This window comes from Myotis daubentonii, chromosome 5 (assembly GCF_963259705.1).
Source record: "Myotis daubentonii chromosome 5, mMyoDau2.1, whole genome shotgun sequence".
NCBI classification, from domain to species: domain Eukaryota; kingdom Metazoa; phylum Chordata; class Mammalia; order Chiroptera; family Vespertilionidae; genus Myotis; species Myotis daubentonii.
Genome location: NC_081844.1, coordinates 43,927,533 through 43,946,091, shown reverse-complemented (window position 1 = coordinate 43,946,091; position 18,559 = coordinate 43,927,533). Strand labels below are relative to the sequence as shown.

Below are 18,559 nucleotides of genomic sequence, written 5' to 3'. Positions count from 1 at the left end.
AGTAAAAGAGAAAAGGACTGAGAGATAAGATGTGCTGGAAAAGCACTGGATTCAAAGTCAGAGCACTAGTATTCTGGACTGCCAACTGTTAAGCCAATGGCCTTGTATAAATATTGAGTCATCATTTTGATATGCAATATAGAAATAAGAACACTTGCCTTGCCTGACACAGCCTTGCTGATAACTTCAAATTAAATAAGGAACATAAAAGTGTTTAATTGCAAAGTAGCTATACAAATAGTAAGCAGTACAGTGCCTCCTTCACCTCTAGAACACCAATAGATTTACACATTATTTTATATGGGACAAGGATATAGTCATTAGATTTAAATGCTATTTCAGGTTTGTAAATAATATATCATTGGTGAAAATAGAAATAGTGTTATGACACCTTATTATTAGCTAGACCATTCACAAGGAAAGTTGAGTAGAATTTTTGGCAGGCGTGAACCACACGGCACCAAGGTTTCTTATCGCAGTCTTGTTCCACCAGCTAAGACTAAGCTCCTGGTGAACAGGTTTGCAGTTCTGCCATTGAATAAGGGTTGGGGACCTGTGTAAAGCTATAAAAAAAAAAGGTGTGTGTGGAGGGGTGGGCACACAGTCAGCCTTATCAGCCTACTGAACAACTGAGCTTCAAAAAAAGATTAAATAAAAACAGAAGTTCCTCTCTTTCAGCTGAAATGATTACGCAGAGCATCATGTGATGATCAGTCACACAGTGGGCACAGACACAGGTTACAAGTTTGGGGAGGAAACTATTGCGACCCTGCAGGTTCCTTTTATTCGCTTTGATTTATGCTGTGCTCTCAGCCCCCCGCAAATCCTTCTGACCAACCTGAGGGTGAAGTGATTGTATTGTGCTTGCTCTCTCAGAGCAAGAGGTACTGCATGATGGTACCAGTGTTCTGTCTGTTCTAAAAAGTCATACTAATAAATGGGGAGTTGTTGCCTACATTATTCAAAATCCAGTGGGCATTTCACTCAGAGGAAGGTGTTAAACCTTTTAGAATAGGATTTCTCAATGAGAACTATTTCATGATGTGAAAGGAGATTTTTAGAGGCTTAATCTAAAGGAAATAATCTCTAAACATAATTCTAAAAATATTTTTAAAAGATGTAATAACATCTTTATGTATAGTCTATTATTTATTTGGAGAAAGATAATCTGAAGAAACATTTTTATTTCCTGTTTTTCTCTATATTTTTAGACAATTAATTCTAAACTATCTGACTAATACAGAATATATGTGTAAACAATCAAAGTTGATAGAAACTCTATCATTGAAAATATTTAGTATCTATAATGCCTGTTTTTATGTTTAATTATGAATAGCTTTATTTTATATAACATTTTCCTTAGAAACATTATATATAAATGTAACATTATTAGTACCATATATTATATATAATAATATATTGTAAGATATAGTTTTTCCATTATGTATAAGACTGTATCTCATAGTTTTATTTTGTTCTCTTCATTCCAAGCATTTAGTTACTATTTAGAGTCCTAATGAGAAAATTACACTGGAAAAAATATGATATAATGAAAAAAATGAATAATGTAAGCACATAAAACTATCTTGGAAATAAAGTAGAACCTCAGAAGACATTATTTTTTTCCAAGTAGTGCATTACCACTTATTGAAAGTTAATCAAATAAGAGATTTTTTGCCTCAAATGAAACCTCTTCAAGAAGCCGTCCCTTGAACTCTAGTTTTCACTTGAAGATTATCTCTTTCCTCCAAATTCCTTGGTACTTTGTTAGAGTTTTATGATAAAACATCACTTCTGCCTTTAATTAGTTGTGTATATATATTGCATTTACACTAGCAAAACTAACAATAGTATGCAGCACAGCCTATTATACATATAAATTGTTCATTTTTACTTTCTAGAAAGAATAATTGAATAAATTGACAGGGGATATAATAAGCTATTATATGTATAACTAAAATCAATGAATATTTACAGTAAATTATGAAGTTAAAAACCTGCATAAACATAAGAAACTTTGGACCCTGGCCTTTGTTTCGGCCTTGATGAAGACCAGGTTGGACTTTTTCCAAGGTGGGATGGATGGGGATGGGACATTGGAAACTCTGGCGCAGCCTTCTATGTCCACCCGAATACATCTTATCATACCACAATCTCCCGAACGTGGGTCCACAAAATGCTTTCCTCATGATCCCATGAAAGAACATGATTTCCACTGGAACATCATTGCTTTCAAATACATTTTCTCTTTTATATTTTAAAACAGCCCTTTGGCTGAGAGCACTCAACAAGATTAAGGTCACCAAGGCAATAAATGGTAGTGTCCACACAACATCTGTCCAAACAAGCCTTCTAACTCTAATTTTCCCAATGAAAAAAACTGAGAAAGAACTATGTAGACAAAAAAGGATTTAGTAAAAGGCAGTGACAAATAGCAAAAAAGAAAATCATTTTCACATTTAATGGTATAGCTGTTATTTCAAAAAAATTAAATCTTAAATTCCTCTGGGATGATAGGTTAAAAAGAAAACACTTTAGGTGAAGAGAGCTCAACCTAGGCATTTACATTAAATCCAGCTATCCAAACTCAATAAATAAAAAAGAACCAAAGTCTATTTTTCCAATAGTCTCACATAATGACACAGGTTAGCAAATAAGGAAGATAAAACTCCTGTTGTCTCCTAATGCATAGCTTCTAGAATTGAGGAGTGGCTCAAGAGAACTCAGTTTCTACATCATCTCCAGTAAACTTGAGATATTAGAAGTAAACTGGACTTTAGTTTGTACATGCATGCACTACAGCAAAATAACGTGTATACCATACTCTTACTTTAATTACATATATCTGTCCATATAGGCATTTAAGAAGAATATTTCACCACTATGTTCTTAGCAGTTTTATTTACAATAGCTAAGATTTGGAAACAGCCCATGTGGCCATCAGTAGAGGAATGGATAAAAAAAGCTGTGAGACATTTACACAATGGAATACTATGCAGATGTAAAAATGAGGGATCTCTTACCCTTTGGGACAGCATGAATGGACCTGGAAAATTATTATGCTAAGTAAAATGAGCCAATCTGGGAAAGACAAATATCACAGGAGCTCACTGATTTGTGGAATCTAATGCACAAAATGACTTGACCAACCAAATAAGACCTGAAGCATGGAGGCATGGAACAGACTGACATACCATGATGTGGGGTGGGGGGATGAGAAGAGATAAACTGGCCCTAGCTGGTTTGGCTCAGTGGATAGAGCATTAGCCTGCGGACTGAAGGGTCCCAGGTTTGATTCTGGCCAAGGGCACATGCATGGGTTGCAGGCTCGATCTCCAGTAGGGGGCGTGCAGAAGGCAGCCAATCAATGATTCTCTCTCATCATTGATGTTTCTCTCTCTCCTTCTCCCTTCCTCTCTGAAATCAATAAAGAAATATATTTTTTTTAAAAAAAAGAAAAGATAAACCAAAGAACTTACATATTTATATGCATAGTCCATGAATATGGGCAAAAGGGTAGTGAAGACATGGGGCGGTGAGGAGGATCTGGGAGGAGAGGAGTAAAGAGGGGGAGGGCGTGATGGGAGACATCTGTAATACTATCACAATAAAAATACATTTTTTTAAAAAGAAGCATATTTTATTAACATGGTCGTACTTATAAATATGAAAATATGGCCATATCACAATTATTATATGGTTCCAGTCTACTTCAAATAGATTCAGGTTTGTTAATATTAATCAAATGGAATTCAACCTGAATTTAATTATTAGTTTTAACTCAAGTGAACAATCCTCCAAAAGCCATTTCATAAATACCTTGGTATTGGCATATTTCTGGGACTAGAAATTATGGTCCAGCCTTCCTCTCATTAATTAATTAGTTTTCTACCATTAGACAATGGGCACAGGAAACCTCCCTCTGCAGCTAAGATGTTATCGCTGCGGAAGAACTCGGTAAATGCCTGAGTTCTCAAGGCCAGTAGAGCTGTTTGCTGTGGAAAGGCATTTTTTCCAATGTTTCTGGGCACACTGAAAACAAACAAGGGGAGAGAGCCCCTTCTTTAATAAATTTTGATTGATGGTTCTTGTGAGCTGAGTGTGGTCATATGGTGCCGAGTCCTGGCTGGCTCTGTCTGAAATAACAGACCGTGTGGTTTGAAAGCCTAACTTAAATGTTCTGCCATTTTATTATTGGCAAGAGACAGAATGTAAATGAAATGTCAGTCAGGTTTCCATGTTTTCCTCTGCAGCTGCAAGCTTCAGCTAAAAATTCTCTACCCTAACTACATCATCTAGATTTTTATGAATCCTATAATCTAAATTCAAGCATTTCAATTTTCTTCAATATTTCAGGGCCCTGATGTATAAAAAAAGCTGTAGTGGCAAGTGTCACTTCTAATTCATATATATAACATAAACACCCCCAATAGAGTTCTCTTTTCAGTTTCTATGAAATAGTATCCAATCCTTAAAATGCTTATTATTTATTAAGAAGATACTAGAGGTCTGTTGCACAAAGATTTGCGCAATGGGCCTTCCTTCCCCTGGCTGCCAGCACTGGTTTTCCTCCAGCACCCGGGACCCAGGCCTTTGGTCCGGCCGCAGCAGCGAGGCTAGGCTTCTCTGCTCTGGCCGCAGCAGCGAGGCTAGGCTTCTTCATTCCAGCTGCAGCGGAGAAGCCAAGCCTCTTCAGTTTTCAGTCATCTTCAGTTTTCGCTCCGTGCCTGTATATGCAAATTAACCACCATCTTTGTTGGGTTAATTTACATACTCATCCTGATTGGCTGGTGGGCATAGTGGAGTGACACCAATTTGCATGTTTCTCTTTTATTAGTGTAGATGTATTTGCCCTGGCCAGTGTGGTTCGGTTGGTTGGAACATCATCCCGTACACCAAAAGGTCTCAGGTTCTATTCCTTGTGAGGGCATAAATTGGGGTTGCAGATTCTGTTGGTGGTTGGGGTGGGTATGAGAGGCAACCAATCAATGTTTCTCTCTCACATCAATGTTTCTCTCTCTCTCTCTCCTCTCCCTTCCTCTCTCTAAAAATCTATGAATATATCCTCAGGTGAGCATTTTTAAAGAAAGAAGATATATATTTATTTGATTATCACATTTTCCTATTATTGTTTCTAAGATCTATAATTTCTAGATGAATAACAGATACCAAATAATAGAAAATAGATTTTTAAAATTCAACCAAATTTGCTCTCTGCAAGTAACATACAATTAACTTTTTTTTTCTCAAAGGTATTTTTAATTTTTCAATTATAATTTACATTCAATATAATTTTGTATTAGTTTCAGGTGTATAGCATAGTGACTAGACATTCTAATATTTACAAAATGGCCCCTTCAGTATTTCCAGTACCCATCTGGCACCATATGTATCTATTACAAAATTATTGACTGTATTCCATATACTCTACTTATAGATATATGTGTACATCTTAGAGCAATTTAAACATGTAAAATGTACTTAGATACTTTTCTTTTCATTTATTGGAAAAAATGTTGAAATCTTTCGTGCAAATTACTGCAATCTCTTTCTCATGAACTCTTCCCACCAGGCGCAAGGAACCATCTTCCCAGCTCCCAATTTCAACCCCATCATGGATGCCCAAATGCTGGGGGGGGCGCTCCAAGGATTTGGTAAGCCTGATCATTTCTATCATCTTTTATAATAATTACTTCTTGCTTTACCTTATTTTAAGACTGTAATATGGGTGTAAATATCTGATGTCTAACCGAAGACACTTTTTTAAAAGCTGGGCAAAGAAGTAGAATAAGAAGAAAAATAATAGACTAGACAGCCATGGGCAAACTACGGCCAGCGGGCCGGGCCCGTTTGAAATGAATAAAACTATTGAAAAAAAAGACCGTACCCTTTTATGTAATGATGTTTACTTTGAATTTATATTAGTTCACACAAACACTCCATCCATGCTTTTGTTCCGTCCCTCCGGTCCAGTTTAGGAACCCATTGTGGCCCTGGAGTCAAAAAGTTTGCCCATCCCTAGACTAGGACAATAATGGTGAAGATGTTTGTCTCACTCAATTGCAAATCTGATCTTGACATGTTTTTGCCTTAAATCCTTAAATGTCTCATCGCTAACTACTAAATGAAATCCGGAGCCCCCCCAAAACCTCATTCTGGCATAAAACATCCTTCTTTGCCCTTGTTTTCTTTCTAGCCTGTTTCTTTTGCTACTTCTACTTCTAGCTAAATCAAACTTCCTGCTGTCACTGCAATTGAAGCTGCTTTTCCACATCTCTATAAACTGGCCCAATAACCCCCTCCCTTGAATGCTGTTTAATTTACATCCAAATTTTTTTCCTTTAAGAATCTCCTCAAATGAGTCTTCCTTTTTGAATCGTTCTTTGGGAACTCCAAACACAACCAGATATGCCGAACCCTGGGCACCCTAATCTCATTGTACGTGTCCCTTTTGTCTCCCTTAGGTCCCTGAGCTCCCAGAGCTTTGAGTCTGGAGTGCAGGTCATTGATAAATGGATGGTCAATGAATGAAATTAAAGTTTAGAAAAGAAATATATGGAGAAGGGAGAAAAACTGTTGTGGTCTTTAAAAACGATTTATTTTTAAGATATGATATGGTGCTGTTAAACATCCATCTATTTTCGTTAAGCAATAGATATCCTAAGAAGACTTGTGGTGAGCATGAAGATAAACATTGGCAACATTAAAGAAAATGCTTGCATAAAACATGCACAGCCTTTTATAAGAAAGCAATCTCTTAACTTTAAAGACAAGGTCACCTTCATGAGAACTGGATTCACTTTGTGTTTTATTCACTAGCAGAACCCCATAGGAAAATAATAAAGGACTTTAAATGTGTTCTTTAAAGTCGATTGAGGAGTTTGCAATGCTGTCATGCCTTTTAAAATATCAACAGTCACTAGAAAAAAATAGAGAGATAAGATAACAAAAAGTTATGGATTAACTTTTTATTCAGGAGAGTACTTTTTGCTTTAAAACTGTAGATCAGAGCAATCTATTCATTGAATAAAATGTTCTTTGCTCCAGTTTCAATTTTCCTGCCACTGTAATTTTAGGAACATAATATGGATTCACTGTGACCACTCTCATTTTTTTGTTGTTTGTGAGTGTTTTAGGCTGAAGAAATGGAGGAGGTTTTGGTTTTAATTACAGTGTCCACTCTAGCAGGCCAGTGGACAGACACAGCTCAAAATGCTTTAAAATTTTATCCGTTCTAATGACCCTGGCAAAGTGCAGTTATAAAAGACAATTACCAATATCTTCCTTAGTAGCTGTGATATTTTTGTCCAGCTTTATTAGGATGTAAGTGACAAAAAAGATATGATACATAACATATATACATTGAATGTGCACAATGTGATGATTTTATATACTTATAAATTACAAATTGACTAACAGAGTAAAGGTTCACACATCCTTCACCTCACATAATTACCATTTTTGTTGCTATTATGATGAGACATTTAGATTTACTCTCTTAGCAACTCCCAAGTATTCAACACAGTATTGTTAACTGAAGTCGTCTTCTGTACATTAGATCCCCATAATTCATTCCTCTATTTCCCTCATGCCTGGCACCTGATGTTCAGCTTTTTTAGATTCTATGTACAAGTAATAGTATATAGTATTTGTCTTACTCTGACTCATTTCACTTAGCATAATGCTGTCAAGATACATCCAGGTTGTGCAAATGGCAGGATTTTCTTCTTTTTTACGACTGCATAATACCTCACTGTGTGTATGTGTACTTACGTATATACTAGAGGACCGATACACGAAATTCATGCAAGGGGCTCCAAGGGCCGAGGTTGCAGCCCTGGTTGCCAGCACCAGCCTCTGCCCCGGCCCTCACAGCAGCAGCCCCGGCTTCATCCAGAAAGTCATCTGGAAGGACGTCTGATCTAATTAGCATATTATGCTTTTATTATTATAGATCCCATTTTTCTTTATCCATATGGAAATACCTAAGTGATTTCCATATCTTGGCTAATGTGAATATTGCTACAATGAACATGGGAGTGCAACATCTCTACAATACAGTGATTTCTTTTTATTTGGATAAAATCCCAGGAGTAGGATTGCTATATCATTTAGTTCTCATTTTAACTTTAAAGAAACCTTTATACTGTCTTCTATAGTGGCTGTACCAATTTACATTCCCACCAACAGTACACAAGGATTCCCTTTTCACATCTCTCATCTTTTTTTATAATAGCCTAACAAGTGTGAGGTGATATCTCGTGCTTTTGATTTGCATTTCCCTAATTGATTTTGAGCACCTTTTCATGTATTTGTTGACCATTTGTGTGTCCTCTTTGGGAAAATGTCTATTCAGGTCCTTTGCCTATTTTAAGTCTAATTACTTGGTTTTACTATTGAATTATATGAGAGCTTTATATATGTTTTAGATACTAACTCATTAGATATATGATTTGCAAATATTTTCTTCCATTCTGTGGGCTACTTTTTCATTTTGTTGGTTATTGAAATAATAGAAATAAAAAACTTATTGATCTATGCATGAGGCTGTCCAGAATATGCTAAAGTAATATGCATGCCAGAAAGTTATGAAAAGCAAATAAATTTATGAGTTCATGAGATGATAACTGATAATAATAGTAAAAAGGGAAACGCTCAGCTTTCTTTGGGAAGTAGTGCTGGCTGGCTTGCATCTTTTTTCAAAAGATGGTACTGAATAAAAACTGTTAAACTTTCAATGAGGCAAGCCCTGCAGAGCAGGAAGCTGCAGAATACCTCCTTAAGGTATCTTTAAAATGCCTTCCAAGTTTTATGCAGGAGGAGTGTATGTGGAAGAGAAGATTTCCGATGCTGATTTGGCTGTTTTACAAGGACATTGATGAACAAGCATATGTAATGTAATTGGCATTTCTGCTAACAAAAATGCTGTGACTATAAGGTCATAGAAACCTAACCCAATATTTTTCCCAGGAGCAATAGTTCAGCATTTACTAATTTGATGTTCATCATGACATTGTAGAAAACTACCACAAATAATAGGAACAAATTCTACATCATGAAAGTCTATAACTTGCTATGGTTCATTGTGCCAGGCTTTTCTGCTGAAAATAAAAATTATTTAGAAATTCTTGTCCTAATGCAATAAAGCAAGAAAAAGAAAAACGTAAGATTCTAAAGAAGAAATCATTATTACTTACAGAATATATATCTCAAAATTCAAGGTAATCAACTAAGTTATTAAAAATTATGAGTTGAATGATTTTTCTGAATGTAAGATAAACATAAAATCCAACAACATTTCTTTATTTAAGCAATGATGTGTTAAGAAACAAAATAAAAATAACTTTAAATATCCATAGAAACGCAAAAATAATTTTAACAAAAGTAAGTTTCTTGTCATTTACAAAAATTATACAAATCTTTATTAAATCTTTTAGGAAAAACAAAAATAATTTGTCAGATATATCTTGTTAGTGACAGAAAGACAACTCTTCTGAATTGATTCCAGAGTATAAAATATAAAGTTATTTTAATTAAACATTTTTAATAAAATTCTCCTGAAATATCTCTGGAAGAATAAATGAGCAAGAATTGGTATGAACACTTTGAAAAAATAAAGAGTAATTCAGAGATGTAGATTGTGGATAATCTCAATAGAACAACAACAAAAAAACGCAATTAATAATTACATAAATGGGGCTTAACTGGTTTGGCTCAATGGATAGAGTGTCAGCCTGGGTCCCAGGTTCGATTTCAGTCAAGGGCACATGCCTGGGTTGCAGGCTCAATCCCCAGTAGGGGCCATGCAGGAGGCAGCTGATCAATAATTCTCTCTCATCATTGATGTTTCTCTCTCTCTTCTCTCTCTCTCTCTCTCTCTCTCTCTCTCTCTCTCTCTCTCTCTCTCTCTCTCTCTCTCTCCCCCTCCCCTTCCTCTCTAAAATCAAAATAAAAATATATTTTTTAAAAAAATAGTAATTACATAAATGGGATAATAGTAAAAATAACAATGGAAATAATTGAAAATTATTCTATTTATTATTTTAAAACATGTTAACTTTGGAATGCCAATTATACATCTAACAGATACCTATGGAACTACTTAAGGTCCTTTGAGTCTAGGGCTTTGAGCGCATCGTACCATGTTACTCAATGCCTCTTCACTGGAGGCTGCCTTTTCCCCCCCAAATTATAAAGTACAGTCTTTGAAGGTGATTCTATGTCTCCCTTCCTCCATTTTCCAGCTTTCAGCTTTTCTCTCATCTACAGAAAACACCTTGCTCTTCCTTTTGTTTCTCATCTGCACAGTCAGGACCTGACCCACAGCGTTCCCCTGAGCATGAGGCTATCCAGGATGGCTTTCATTTCCAAAAAGATGATCTACATAACATCCCAGCCTTTCAATTCATTCTTTTTCTCATCTCCATTAAATATCTCCTTTGGCCAAAGAAAATTGGTACCACAAAGAATTAAACAGGCAAGGAAGACTTTATTCAATTCTATTGCAGTCGGGATCAAGATTTTTTTCAATTGAGGCAAGAGATTGAACTCAAGTTCTTCCAAACAAAACACAGAAGAGTTTTTAAGCCTGGGGTGAGCTGGGGGAAAAGCACTGGAGGACAAGGGGGTTGGGAGCGCTGGTCAATGTGATTGGGGCATCGGTATTTGTTAATTGGTCCTTATGGAAGTTAGGTTTCTACCTTCCAAGAGATGGGGAGAGAGTGACTCTATAGTTCCTAATGATTATATTTTAAAGGAATGGCTCCCATGTCCTTGAGGAAGGCATTTATGGGCTATAAAACTGGGAAGTGGTTGGGAAAAGACTTAGATATGAAAAGGATAAAGAAATAATTTACAATTGCACGTTTTCCAAATTAAATGCTCTCAGAAAATGGAGATGAAGGGCCTATGGTCAGAAAGAAACCTATCTAAATTTTAGTCGAGGTGAGGAAAATATAAAGGCCTTCTTGATCACTTTCCTATGATGACTATAATTACAGCTAAATGTATCTAACCGAGTTGTGCATTTGGGTGTGATGTCAGTTCAATGAGCTGGTATACAAGGGCTAGAGGCCTTCGGAGCCCCAAAACAGAGTCTCTGTTAGGAGAGAACATGTTCCCTATAAATCATGAGAGTTTCACACCATCTCCCAGGAGGATGCACACCCCTTGTACTTGTATAATTTCCTTCTCTATATCTCTTTCTTCTATTGGAGGTTCTTTTTGTCTTAATGTATTTGTGTCTTCATGTATGTTTATTATAAGTCATATCTCTCCAACTGTAAAACAAGAAAGATATTGTTCCCATGTAGGCAAGCCTTTTTGGGTGGGGCAGGAGAGGCGGTTGAAGAAAGACTGTATTTTCACTTCCCTGTATTTTTCGCTGAATCTTTTAAAATGGACAATCTGTAGTAATAGCTCCAACATAAGAGATAGGAAGAACCTTGGCTTCATCAAGTGTTTCTCTGGGCTCTCTCATTTTAGTTAAAATTGCTCACTGCTTTAAAGCATCCATCAGGTATAAAGCTTGCACATTGGTTTTAATCCTTAGATAATGGATTCTTCTTAACTCCAGAGTAGTGACTTTACTAAACTTCAATTATGATTCTTTTCCAGGCTGTGATAAAGACATGCTGATCAGCATTCTAACTCAACGCTGCAACTCACAGAGGCTGATGATCGCAGAGGCATACCAGAACATGTATGGCCGGGTAAGGTCTCTTCATCTTGACCCATGTAACTTTAGAGCAAACACCTGAGAGAAGAGGTTCTGTTCTTCTTTTCAGTCTCACAGATAAGAAAGATTTCAGATGGTGCTGTACATTTGAAACAGTTCCTATATCTAGCATGCTTCCAGGAATACTAGAAAGATACATCATCAAATGGATCTATATGTGAGTTATTTTCACACTCACAGTGACTCCACTAGCCTTTTCTCAAAATTCCTTCAGCTTCAAAAAAGTGAAGTTCTTCTAGCCTTACTGGTTGATCCAATTAGCTAAAAAATTCACACTGGGAATACCCATGTCAAGCTTTAGGGAAGGCACAGAAAGAACTAATAATGAGCACTAGGCCAAAAAGTAAGCTCTTTTCCTGCAATTCCCCAAACTCTTAACCAAAGTGAATTATCTACTAGGTTTTCCTTTAACAGCATGCCATTATAGAGAACATTTAAAAAGGATGGCAGTTAAAATAGTTTAAGGCAATAAAACTTTCCATAGTATTTTAAAGCAATCACATTCTAATTTCAAGCAAGTGCCATTTAAGATTCCTTTCTTGTGTTATGCATCTAAACCACACATTCAGATCAAAAACTCTAGGCCAAAAGGCCTGAAATATCAATTACTTTGTCAACTGAGCATTATCAATGAAACACTATCATAAAATTCTTCTCTATAGAGTTGTCCATATAAGTTTACTTCATCCTGAAACATCAGTCTTTGAACAACTATAATACATGAAATAAAGGACAACCTCTGTTTTTTCAGAATAAATTAATAGTCCAAAAAGCCATGACTACTCGTAAAATTAGTTGAATTAGGCCTTAGAAAGAAATGAGTTATGTTGTTGTTATTTTTTTAATCTAGGCCAAACCATTACTTTAACTTATGTTCCTATGACACCAGTGCTAGTTTTTTTTTTTTTGAAGGAGAATGTAAAAACTAGAAAAATTGAAGCATTAGTAATCTAATATTGTTTTAATATGCATATCGGTACCAGAGAGGTCACTTCAGTAATTTTTTTAACCAAAAGACTTACATACATCTTTGCTTTTTGTGCATCAGGTAAATTTAGGTTAAAGCATTGCTTTGTCAATCTCTAAAATATTACACTACAACAGATTAAAGTGATTAAGAAATGAAGTACTTGTACTTAAGGAATGTAAAATCTATAAAACAATTTATACTCTAGTGGAGCACTTGCACTCTATACATAAAGTCTCAAAATTTGTTAAATACTTATTTTGCTGAATAATCTATACCACTGGTAAAAGCATGGCTGCTACACTAAATCGCACTAACTGGAAGATAGGGACTCATGTTGGCTCCTTTCCCCCCAAAAGACCCTTGTCATAAAACCAGTTACAAGTCTTGTTAATTACTTTTACTCTCACGTGTCTCTCTTTCCCTCACTTATACAGTCTTGGTTCAGGCTCTCAATATTTGAGGCCCAGACTAATGGTGACACTCCTAGCTGGTGGCCGCTATTCCTAGTCCCTTCTCACTCTGGTCTATCCACACTGCAGCCAGAATGGTTCCAAATCTAAATTTATCCTTTCCCGCTTTTATCCCAGAATGTTTACCTTATTTCTCACTAACAAATGTCCATATGTCCATGGAATAAACCCAAATGCCTGTCCAGGCCATACAAAGCCTTGCTTGCTTGCTTTCTGCTCTCCATCTTCAGCCCTCTCCCTTTTCTTCACAGCTCATCAACTGAAGCCAATGGAAACTACTTGTAGTTCTACCAACTAACCATTCCCACTCCATCCCCTTAGTCTTGGTGTTTCATCTACTATATGTTCAACAGCCTGGTTCTCCACTCCACACACTGCACACCTACTCGTCTTCCCAGACACTGGACGCTTTTCCTTACGCCACAGCTGCCCAGAGTGGAACAGACCTGTGCTGCTACTGCATCTTCACGTAGCTTCCCCTTGGTACCCAATGACACATTCGTGAGCTTTTTATATCTGTTTCCCTGTATCAGAGTCTAAATCCTCAAAAGCTGGAATGCATCTTATTTGCCCCTGGAGTTCAGCACGAATGTTTGTGTCACATGCCAAGACTGCTTAATGAATGTGTGTTGAATGACAGTGTGGAGGCATGGCTAATTGAACCTCGTCCTATAACATGCAAGAAGGTTTGGGCTGCTTCTGGACACCCTCATCTGGCACACTCACTCTGCTCTTGGATAGGGGCTTCCTGCTGGGCTACCAGAGGTCCCCGTGCATTATGCCACCATGGCCTTGCCACATTGAGTTGTTTAGTTTTCCTGTTATTCTCCCTGACTAGACTGTCACCTGGAAAATCAGGGATTGGGTTATTTTTTACAGAGCTCAGCCCAGAGTCTGACACAGAAGAAGCACTTCATTTATAGAACAAGGAAAGAGCAGGAATTATATTCTGCCTATGTACTTCTTTTCTTTAAAAAAGAAAAGGGAATAACATTCCTTTTTAATGAATATTCATACATTTCTTAAATTTTCCTTTTCCCTTATTCTCTACTATAGCTGCTCCCAGTTAATCTACCTGAACTTCAATCAGGGCTTCGTGACCCTCTGCTGCTCATGCTCCGAATTCCTTCTTCCTTCACCAAGGGGTATCTTCTGCTACCTTTCCCTTTCCATGGCAAGAGTTTATAGATTTCCTGTATTATAAGCATTGATGTTTTTATTTTTTATTAACATGGATAATCAAGGGTTGACAGAATTATTTCCTTAGCTGCTGAGTAAAGTGTAATTCTAGGCCTGCTCCTTAAATACTCATGATTTGATATTTAACATCAGTGGAGCTGCTGAATACCATCAATAATTTTGCCTCATCCAAAGCAGAAATGGATCCCTAGACTCCGAAGCAAAGCCCTTTGGAATGCCTCTGACTGACATATTTATCAATATCATTAATGAGGTCACTCTGATCTTCCCCACCAAAGAAAGTGCTATCCTATTGGCAGTGCAATGAAAGCCAGGGGACAGTGAAAGGCTCTGAGTCTGGGGAGAGAGGCTCTCCATCCCTGATAAGCTTAGCTGTCAATGATTCCTGCAGGAGTTCAAATTCAGCACTGAAGCAATTTGTTTTCCCAGTTTTCATTTAACACAAGGATGGTCCGCGCTGAAACATCCTGGCATCTGGAATTCATTAACCCCGTGGGGTTGTAATTTAGTGCAGATGCTGACTTGCTCCAGGTCACACAAAGCTAGAACTTGCACTAAGGTTATCTGACTCTTAATCAAGTCCACCAAAGCTTCTCAATAAAGCCTGTTGTTCTCAACTGAATAAACACCAGACTAACAAGGGCAGATATCTACACTGTTAATTTCCTCATATCCTTCAAGGTTTAACTCAATGTCAGCTACTCAATAGGGCCGAATCTGATTCCTCTATGTAAAATTGTCAATCGCCCCCAAATCTGTGCTACTACTCCACCTCTCTTTCGCTTTTCTCTATAATATTTATTGCTTTCTAACATATTACGTAATTTATTTACATATTATAATTAATATTCCGTTTGCCACCTCCCTTTAGAACACAAGCCCAACAAGGGGAAGAACCTTTGTCTTGTTCACTAATGTGTCCCCAGCCTTTACAACAGTGGCAGGCATATGACTGGTGTTGCAGACTGAATTGTGTCCCTCAATATTTATGTGTGGAAGCCCTATCCCCAATGTGACTGTTTGGAGACAGGGTCTTTAAGGGGATGATTAGGGCTAAATGAGGTCTTAAGGGTGAGGCCCTAGTCCAATTAGGATGGGTGTCCTTATGAGAAAAAGATACCCGGGGTGTAGCACAAAGGAAAGGCCATGTGAGGACACAACAAAGTGGCCAGTTGTAAGCCAGGAAATGAAATCTCACTAGAGAACCACTCTGCTGGTACCTTATACTTGGACCTCCAGACTCGAGGGCTGTGAGGAAATAAAATTCTGCAGTAAATGCCCAGTCTGTGGAATTGTGTTATGGCAGCCCAAGCAGACTAATACAGTTGTTACTCAATAACGAGTTGTGAATGCATGAAGAGTTCAAGTGCACTCTTCAAATCCAGCTTGTTCTCATAACTGTCCTCCTCACCCCTCCCCCATTCACCTCTCATTTTCATGGTTAAAACCACTGATCTTGAAGTATCAACATACCTAGGAAGTGCTGGCTAGAAAGTTAACTTACCTACATTAAAGGTAGAATTACCATGTCACTAGTACCAGTAGTAGGTATTTTATCTTCTTTATCCTCACTTTTAGTTTGGAAGTGATGGGGTAGATATAGGTTTATCCTCAAAGCTGAATTTTATTACACAGTTTGTCACAGATCAGTTTTATAAGAATGAATTAAATAATTTAAATGGCACAACAACCTTATCTTTCAAATGTATCATGGGTTAAATATACTCCTTTTAGTGAAATTGGGAACTTAACCATCAAAAAAAATTATTTTCCAAAAAATGTTTTCTATGGAATCAAAGTTTTATAAGTGTAGTAAAGCCCCCTGTGAATACTTGTTACACCCTGAACAATTATTTCTCTTTGAAATAACAAGTACAATCTCTGCCAGGGAGGGAGGGAGGAACTCAACGATGGAGGGAGGGAGGAGAGTGGGAAGAAAGGAGGGAGAAAGAAAACTCAATACTGCGAAAGCCAGACCCCATTAGGCTGCAAAACACTCTTTAAAGCAGTTCTATAAATTTAAACTCCCACATGCAATATATAATGATTCCCATTTCCTTTAAATTCTCATAAAACTTCTTAGCGTTTGACCAGTCTTGTGGATGTAAATGGACTCTCACTGTGGTTTTAACTTGCATTTTCACTAATAACATGTAATGTTGAGCACCTTTTCATATGTTTCTTTTACACTCTGGCTCCTACTTCTTTTAAGAATTCTCTTTATAGTCTTTGTGTATATTTTTTGTTCAGTGGCTTGCAATTTATTTGTTAATTTGTAGTTATTTTTCTAATTTGGATATTAGTCATGTCTTGTATATGTGGACTGAAAATACGTTCTTCCAGTATATGGATTCATTTCACACTATGTTGTCTATCTTGTATCAAGAAATGTGAAGGGTGTGAGACTTTAATATGTTTACAAGATAGCAAGTGAACCATTCAATATGACACAGATACCGGGGGAACCCAGGAGACTCCTGAGTCAAAAACAAAAAGACAGTTTAGCATTCACAGTAATAGTGGCAGCCAGAATGTCAGAAATTTTGTCCCAGTTCCCCAAGCCTCAATCCCATGGGTCAAAGCAAAGATGACTAGATAACACCTGCACATACAGTGGTTGCAATGCTGAAGAAAAACCATCTATAACAATAAAAGCGTAATATGCTAATTAGAACGGACAGCCGAATGACCTTCCGGACATCCGAATGACCTTCCAGACATCCTTCCGGACGACCTTCTGGATGAAGCCAGGGCCATGAGGGCCAAGGCAAGCTGCTGTGGCTGCAAGGGACGAGCCCCTTGCATGAATTTCATGCATCGGGCCTCTAGTAAGATTAGAAACTTGAATGACTTATAATGGGCAGAATGCACAGGGAAATACTATATCTTCCAATGCTATTCACTACACAAACATCCTTGGAAAGGTAATCGAGAACAAAGGGCTGTCAGTGGCTCACCTTGTATAACATTCAGAAACATGAAAACTACAAAAAAATTGTCTCCCAATAATATCATCCCTCATTTCTATGCCACTTTCACCATTGACTTTTTTTCTGAGTACACCAATCCCTAGGCCACTTCTATTATTCTGACCAACAAAAGCTGAGACTAAATCCATCAATTTGTCTCACACAGCATTTAATTATCAAAAGATTTCAAGAAGCAGGGGGAGGTCAATTGGAAGTATTGATCCCAACCATGCCCCCACTGGGGCCTGGACCCAATGAGCTGAACAAATCCCATAAATCATCAGGGCCTATCTTGAAAAGCTGAGTGACTTTCTCTTTAAGTTTTAACAATGACCTTTCCACTTGGTTTGAAGTTTTCATCTAGATGCAGCAGGATGTATTAGCGATGGCACAGACTTTAACTTGGCCTACAAAGAGGAAGCCCAGGGCAAGCCTATCATCCATAACAATCTTGGCCAGTGGATCGAGGCTGCCCTGAACACCTACTAGGGCAAAGTAGTGTGATTGAACATTCTCTCTCCAGGGGCCAAGGCTGTTGTTACTACTTTACCACTAGAAACTTGCCAGGATTCTAGTAGCTGTAACTTCACCATATTTCCTGTTATTTCCAACTCACACTCAGAACTTTCTTTGGGAGTGTCAGTTGCAGAATGGACAAAGGCATTTTCATAAAACTTTAAGAAAGTCATTATGTTCCACACACAGTCAATGCATTCAACCAAGTAGTCATTTTCTTTATGATCTAGAATTATGAGACTCCAGAGATAACCTGGGTGGCTAAACCAAAGTTGTTTGAAATCCTATGCCCACTTTGGTTAGACTGCCACCCACAGAGTAGACCAACCAGTACACCCTGAAGTTGACAATTTCAGAGAAAGAAGCATCACATCCAGGAATGGTTAGGGTAGAGTCCCAAATTTTCAAAATATGTCTACAAGACTAAAGGAAAACTGTTCTTCTCTATACTTACACAAATTCAATACTTCTAACACTAAATGTCTGTAATTCTTCTCCTCAAATTAAACAATTCTGATACTGACTACCCAGAGTTACCACAGACCCCACAGATTACAGGCTCAGTCTCACAAGACTGCCTCCCATTTCAGATGCTAACTGAAAATCCTAGACTGTTGCCTATACTTCTGACTAACTGAGTATAAATCAAGGATTCCCACAACCCTCTCCATGGTTTGATAATATGCTAGAATGGCTC

The 18,559-nt window shown here is 37.4% G+C and overlaps 1 protein-coding gene across 1 annotated transcript in view; it reads left to right on the top strand.

The window, feature by feature from the left end:
• ANXA10 (annexin A10) overlaps positions 1 to 18,559 on the top strand; it is a 65,364-nt gene that overhangs the window by 16,472 nt on the left and 30,333 nt on the right. Inside the window, exons 2-3 of the mRNA XM_059695294.1 lie at positions 5,573 to 5,654; positions 11,617 to 11,711. Coding sequence (XP_059551277.1) covers positions 5,573 to 5,654; positions 11,617 to 11,711 — 177 coding nt within the window. The remainder of the gene's footprint in view (positions 1 to 5,572; positions 5,655 to 11,616; positions 11,712 to 18,559) is intronic.